This window comes from Phaethon lepturus, unplaced genomic scaffold, assembly GCF_000687285.1.
Source record: "Phaethon lepturus isolate BGI_N335 unplaced genomic scaffold, ASM68728v1 Scaffold57802, whole genome shotgun sequence".
Lineage (NCBI taxonomy): Eukaryota > Metazoa > Chordata > Aves > Phaethontiformes > Phaethontidae > Phaethon > Phaethon lepturus.
Window position 1 is genome coordinate 1 of NW_010523799.1, and position 7455 is coordinate 7455.

Below are 7455 nucleotides of genomic sequence, written 5' to 3' on the forward strand. Positions count from 1 at the left end.
TCCAACCTTAGTGATTCTGTGATTCTTTGTAGAAGCTTGTGTCCTGGAAAGCTGTCATGTGAAATCTCATCAATAGTATCACTTTAAAAAGAGAAGCAGCATTTTGAAATTTTATTCTGAATTTGGAATTGTAGTATGTTTGGGAAAACTGCACTCTGACAATTTCTAATCAATGACTACTCAAACAAGAAGCTCCCCTCTTCTTGTTGTAGCTATTTCATTCTAGATGCAAGGAATATAAGAGTACATGCTCACGCCATTTGTTTCCCTAGCATTGTTTACTACTAATTCAGAAATTAAGAGTTCAAAATTTCTATGTGAAAGCAGTAAAGGATGAATGACAACAATGAAATAAGAAAAAAGTAACAGAAGTGAGGAGATATAAGAGTAGAAAATTTGAAAATTAGGCAGGGGGTAATTCTAATTTAGAGACAGCATTTGGAACCTGCAGACATATGACCAAATCCACACACCTGAAGCATAGTACATATATGCATCACCCAGATGAAAGAATACTTCTAGTTTCATATACATTGTAACTTGGTAGCATTACCTTTGTCCACTCTGGTAGCTTGTGCTAGCTTCTTCTGAGCCTTCCCTTTCAATTGCTGAAGTGGAATTAAAGCTAGTGCTTTCTGCTGAATAGAAGGATTCTCATAAATCAATACAAGATGCTCAAATTTTGTTTGAAGTGTTTTCAAGATATTTGCAGCCTGCAAAAGGATTTTCAGTTACAAGATGATTTATGAACTTCCACATTAAACCAGAACCACCAAGCTCTCCTATTTCATTCTGTCAGCCACAATTTTATACTCATAGTTACATTACATATTTCTTAAGTGAAATGTTGATTTGTAAAGATATCAATAAAAATTGCAGACTTCATCACCCAAACTGCAAAGCCTGACTTGTCATCTCTCAGCATTCTGAATGGTGTCCTGAGTGAAAAGTGTATTGATTCAGGGAGAAAAGTGTTTTTAAAGACATGTCTGATGGCAAAGTTTTTTACTTATCCCCCCCCGCCCCGCCCCATTTCTTTTGGACACCTTTTACCCGAAATCCACAAAACAACCTGTAATTAATTCAATTTCCTAGACACTGCTGCACCAGTTCACAGAACTCCATTACTGATGAATGCTGCTCTACTATTTCTTATTCATGAATGCTGCTTGTCTGTTTCTACTTCCTTCTCTCACAGATCAACTCTCATACAGATTTGAATAGATAGCCCCGTGACCAAATACCGAACCGTGTATTTCGCTAGAAATCAAATATAAGAACTAGGCTTCTTCAGTCAGTTATCCTAAGTGTCACTCAGTGGCAACTACGTGTTGCAGCCAATAAGGTACATTCATATCTACTAAAATAAATAGCTAAAGTTAATAATAGTGGAGTTAGTAGCTGAGCAAACCATTTACTCCCATTTAAACGGGGCAACACAGAAAACAAACTGTGATTTAAAAGTTAAAAATCTGGGATATTTTTGGGGGAAGCCTAAATTACCTTTTCTCTACTTCATGTTTCAGTCTTTAGCCTTGTTAACTACCATCTTTGTTTCATCAAAACCCCCATATTTTCTTGAGATGCTAGCAGAAAATGCAACATAATGCACAGGTTTGAGAACTGTTCAGAAGGTAAATTCTTTCAAAGGAATATTTAAATTAGGAGTGATTATTTTGATGCTGGACAGTACTACAGGATGAGTCCTTACTTTTCATAACTGCCAAAACAGAACAGAACTTCTCCAAGTCTCAAGAACGCCTTACAATAAGAAATGCAGAAGAGACACAGATGAGGCAAAACAACGATGAGTTAGGTCCTTAGAACTGTGTCATTTAGGAATATTCTTGTGGTGTCTTACTTTTCCCTGAGCTTACCAGGCCTCCCATGAGTCACAGTTGTAATGCATAGGCAAGAAATAAAAATGCTTGCATTATATAAACAACTCTAAATGTCTCTGACATCTGACAGCAGTGCATACAATAGTAATACAACTATAAGTCTGCCGTATACTCACTAAAAAACAAAACACCTACTGCTGTGCAAGCAAAATGGCCAAGTCATAGCCAGACGGTATTTTATGGACTTCCTTCATCAACCCAGATGACAGACTAAATTCAATGGCTCAGAGAGCTATCAGTATAATTCCCTGAAGAGATCAGCTGAAATACAGCATTCTAAGAGTGCCAACACTGCATTAGCAATGTCTCTAAATTGTAACAAGTTTGGTCCCAACACCCATGTTGAATCTCAAGAAACACAGAAAAACAATAATTGCAGAGAAATAGATCCACAACTCTGATGGGGAGGTAGACTCAGGGCAGAATAACTACAAATGAGAAGGATTAAGCTCGGAATACATTGTGTCAACTTGAAATCTGCAACATTTTTCTCATTGCAAGATCAACACAACTTTTAAAGTTTTAAAGCTTCCAGTACTACCCAGTACTGCAGCAAGTCATTCTAAAGGTTTAATCACTTCCAACCACCATTGCAGAAGTGGCTGAAACAGTAAAAACCAAGCAGCAGACCAAAAAAAAAACCCCAAAAAAATTCAAATAAACCCAGTCAGTGTATTTTAAAGGCAACTACTAGCATGCTAACATAATTACATTAAATGGTTCAATATTCAAGTGCCTACAACAAAGGACATTATAGGAATGATGGGTCACTTAGTGCTCTCTCTCCCCAAAAACTATCACTTCAGTCTATGCTTTGCCATTCCTCTCCCACTGATCTTGGGTAAGTACTGGGAAGAGATAGTATGTCATAGTTCAGCATCCAACAATGTGCTGATAATATCATTTAAAAGAGACAAACTCTGTGTAAGGAGGTATGAGAAGCGAGTTTTTGGAAGGGTTCATCTTATACCAACTTTAAGACCAAAGTGACACTGGCTCTAGGGGTAAAAACTCTTTAGAAAATTAAACCAAAGCATCCTTCAAACCTTCTACCAAAAAGGCATAACTTCATTTTTCAAAGTTCTCTGAGGTATTAAGAGTCTTCCCCCATCAGGTCAGGTCACATCCGATGAAAAGACTCTGCCTCTCTGTCTTTACAGAGAAATTCATCTCAACCTCTTGGACAAGGGAAACGGCCTAAGTAACTATAGATTTGTCCTTGAGTGGCTAAATTCCTGTCTCTTTACAACAGCCGCACGTGAAGAAAAGGCCTCACAGGCTACACATACAGGTCATAATGCATGAACTGAGATGCCAACAATTATAAACATGATGGTTGTGCTCCTTTTCTTTTCCTGGCTCTCAAATACCAAACACGTATACAGCCTTAGACTTAGCTTCCCCCTCTGCCCTTTGGTCCCCTACCTTGTTGTTCCCTTCCAATAGAAATCAGCTTTTTTTTCCACAACACCCTGATTAATAAAATATTTATGGATATCTTGAGCAAAATCTCTTGCTAATATTCTATTTATGGCATGTTTCATATTGAAGTCGCATGGAGACCAAAGAAAACACTCAAAAATTTCAGAAACCATTGGAAAAAGAAAAAATTCCTCTAGTTCAGCCTCCTGCTCAAAGCAGGGTTAGCTATGAGGTCAGACCAAGTTGCTCTGGGCTTTATTCAGTCAGGTCTTGAAAACGCCCACATTTGGAGACTACACAGCCTCTCTGAGCAACGTGTCACAACAGTTAACTCTTCAATCTTTATATTCAAGATTAGTGTGCCTACAAAGTTTTCAGGTTATAATTACCGTTTCAAGAGATTGCACAAGTGATGTTTCTGGTTCCTGACGGGCTGGGGCAAGAACAGAATCAGCAGGTCTTGAAGGCTGGTGTGCAACTGTCTGAGTGCTGGCCACAGTTTCAGAGGATCCTGATCTGTGGATTTGATTTGACTCATTCAGTCTGCTACTCCTCTCTCCAGCAATTAAGTCTCTGATTTTACGTAGCTGTTCAATTGAAGCTTCCTTAGGGAAAACCAGGTGAGTTTCTCCCTGAAATTTAGACAAATTCGTTCAACAGTTAATGCAGGTCTAAGTGAGTCAGCGGTTTGTATCTATTGCTAACAGCTATGTCATTTACTGGAAGTTAGCATGCTAAGGCTTGGCAGGATTCAGCCTTAAGATTAGGTCCGTTATAGCAAAAGTTAAGAGATCAAGAACCTACAGCCAGTCTAAGGAAAAAGGGCTCAAAATAACATGCTTTTGTTAGTAACTTATTTTGCAGAGCCACACATGGACAATGCAATTATGGTTTGGCAGAGAAAGCAGCAACAACAGAAATGAACAACAAATGCTCAGTTCTCCCAGTACAGCAGTAAAACACTAGGGCAACACAGGAGGCTAGCCAACGTTGGGGGAAGAAGCCCCTAGAGTGGCATCTGCTGGGAATTCTCTACTATACTGACAGCTTTTAGTTTTTATATAGGAAATATTATTCTTATTGATACCTGTACCCAGCTTGATTTCTGGGCTTCTATTTTTGATTCTAACATGGTAGCGTAACAAAAGATTAATAACTATGACAGAAGTGAGTATCACTGTACTTAACATGAAGAAATAGGTTACAAAAAACATGAATACCCTGTAGCATTCATACTTTTAAGAGTTTCGGTTTCTGCCATTGCAGCACTCCTATTTATTAACCCAAGTAATTTGTTTATCCACAGTCACCTTAGGTCATCTATCATTGCAGATGCAGTGCTTCACTTTAACACTTATAATCATTACAAAACTAAATGGAATGTATCAATCTAGCAGAAGAGCCCTCATTGTTTAATTTAAAAAGTTGGCTTACCAAGCAGAGACAAAAGAAGGAACAATTTTAGTTATCGCAATTGAAGAGAAGTTTGTGAGCTCCAGCCTCAATTGACACAATAACCGTAAGACTGAGCCAACAGGCAGGCTCTTAAAGATCTGACAGAAGTGGGAGCAGCACTTTATAACATGTTTAAAATTACTGTGTTATTACTGCTTGAGTGCTTCAATGGCTACACTGACCACCTCCTGGCTAAAACACATCATTAAAAGTCATCTCCTGAGTGCCAGCATGAGGATAAACCCGCAGAACGTTTCTCCCTCTGCAGTCACCATTTCTTTCAGCATACTTTTTTTTATTAAATTAGGACAACTACACTAATTAACTTTACCCAAAGAGAAAGCAGAGAGATCTCATGACAGCTGGACCTAAATAATGGTAATGTATGTACCCATATGGAAGAGTGGCATAAAACAGACAAATTAAAGCAAAGCTAGAGCAAGAGCTTTGTACCGTTAAACAAGAGTTGGGTTTTCACTCCAGCTCTCCTGTAGTTGCAATGCCTGCTTCTAGCTTAAAAAGCTTTGGCAGTTTAAGTTCTACCAAGATAGGGACCATTTCAGGACACAAAGCAATCTTCAAAACACATCTTTTTGACTACAACAGAATCAAGATTCACTCAAGACTATTTTAGGATACAGCTTTGTTAACTGTTTTAACTGGCTAAAAGTCCCACCTTCCCACTACAATAGTCTGTTGCCCTCCACTGCTATCATGGTAACACTAGTACTTCTGCAGCTGCACTGTTAATTGGCTGCAAAATATTTCTTTTTTTTGGTTTGGGAGATTAATTTTTAATCAGATCAGCTTCCCTTATCTAACTCACTATAGGACCACACAAGCCCTACTGATAGTAGGAACAAGCAGCAGAAGAGCAGGATTTCCCCCCCGCTTCAAATGATGGTTTCAATGCACAGATTTATTATATGGAAACTACTGTGTGATGATGCATTCTGATGTCCACCTAACAGTGAGCTGCCACCAAGAGAAAGGGTTTCCACCCCGTTTCCCACCATTTCCTTTGTGCTAGCAGGGATACATACCTGGTCATTTAAGCACACTGGTAGTTACGCCTGAACAGCAGAAAACCAATCTTATCACAGATCAGCTTAGCTCTAGCACCACTAGATTTCTGAAGTAGCCTCATCTACATTTTCTGTTGGTTAATTGCAGATATTTGCACACATATTGAAAGATTGAAGGATTGAAAGAAAATTAAGAAAATAGCAAGTGGCTTAAAAACTAGTGCCTTGCAGCTGGGAAAGGAGAAAAAAAAAATCCAATTTTAAATTTTAGCATGTAAACTGATGAAGACATCAGAAATTGTACTCACCTCTTGAAACCCCATCTCAAATAAACACTCAACAGCTCCTCTGACAGGCAACAGCCTCGTGGAAAATGCTGGATTTCCAATCCGAATTAATCTATATTTTTCTTCATAAGGATACCTGAAGAAATGGAAAGTTTTAATCATGTTTGCAAATTACGTAAACACTTAAAAGCTGGGTAACTATACTAAGCAGCATTAGTCATTCATAAGAAATTTTTAAAAAAGTTTAGTTTCATTCACACTGTGTAGGCAGAATGTGAAACTTATCTAAAACTTTGACTTCATGTCCTTCTGCATTTAACTTTGAGAGTTACAAAACCGGTTCTAAATTTTCATTTGCAACTTAAGTTCATAAATATGTGTTTTGTAGTCCTAGCCAGCAGGGCTTAGTCTGCAGTGATATTTATAGACAATGTCATGCCCTCCCATAGCATTCTAACTGAACTCAGCTCGATGCTGGATGTTTTTAGGACCACTACAGAAACCATGCTAAATTTCCTGGTACATGGGTTAAACTGCTGTGGTCTCTTTGCTACTTGAAGGGCTACCTCTGAGTTCCCTGTCCTCTTTCAACTCTTCTAAGCCGCCTTTTCTTGCTCTTTCTTTAAAAGGAGTCAGCCAGGACCCACTGCTCTATGTCACACAGCACAGTTTTTACAAGTGGTTGACAAACCAGATATAGACAGGGAGAGGCATCAAGGTCAATCATACATGTTGGTATGTACATATACTCTACCTCGCAAAAATCCAACTATAATTACCTCTTGATACCAATCTTACTGAGTCAGAAGCCAAAGACAACACAAAAATCAAGTTACTATTTTAGCATTCCTCGTTATGCATCCGCTAACTTTTAGGTGCTTAAATGCTTGCAGAATCAGGGCGAAAGCAGGCTTTTTGTGTTCAACACAAAATCAAGCCCTCAAAACAAACCAACAAGCAATAAGGAAAGAAAGAAAAATCCGAGGCACTACACACACTTACGTGAAAAGTAATGTTTTTAAATGATGACAAAAAGCACCAAGATGTTTTTGAACTTCAATATTACTTAACAAAATTGAATCACATGGCTCATCTTTGAGATGGTCTGCCTGCACGCCCAGAAATTGAGTATTTTATGACAAACTGCTTCTCAAGCTGCACTGGCAACCCGACAGGAATTGCTAAGTGCAGACGCGGACTCCGTTTTCTTAAAGACGCGCAAGGCGAAGCGCTTCACTTGCCACGCCGCTGCGGTGCCCGCAGATCGCTTCGGCACCCACGCACAGCCGAGATCGGCGAGTCACGGCCGCGAACCGGGCGCTGGCCGTACGGCGGGACAGCCGAGGCCCTCGGACCCCAACCCCA

At 39.2% G+C, this 7455-nt stretch overlaps 1 protein-coding gene across 1 annotated transcript; it reads right to left on the bottom strand.

The window, feature by feature from the left end:
• Positions 1 to 553: 553 nt before the first annotated feature.
• LOC104617007 (peptide-N(4)-(N-acetyl-beta-glucosaminyl)asparagine amidase-like) lies at positions 554 to 6226 on the bottom strand (the record flags this gene model as incomplete). Its single annotated transcript, XM_010282210.1, has 3 exons — positions 554 to 713; positions 3713 to 3955; positions 6112 to 6226. Coding segments are annotated over 3 exons (518 nt in total), but the record flags the coding sequence as incomplete, so codon positions are not given.
• Between the last annotated feature and the right edge of the window lie 1229 nt (positions 6227 to 7455).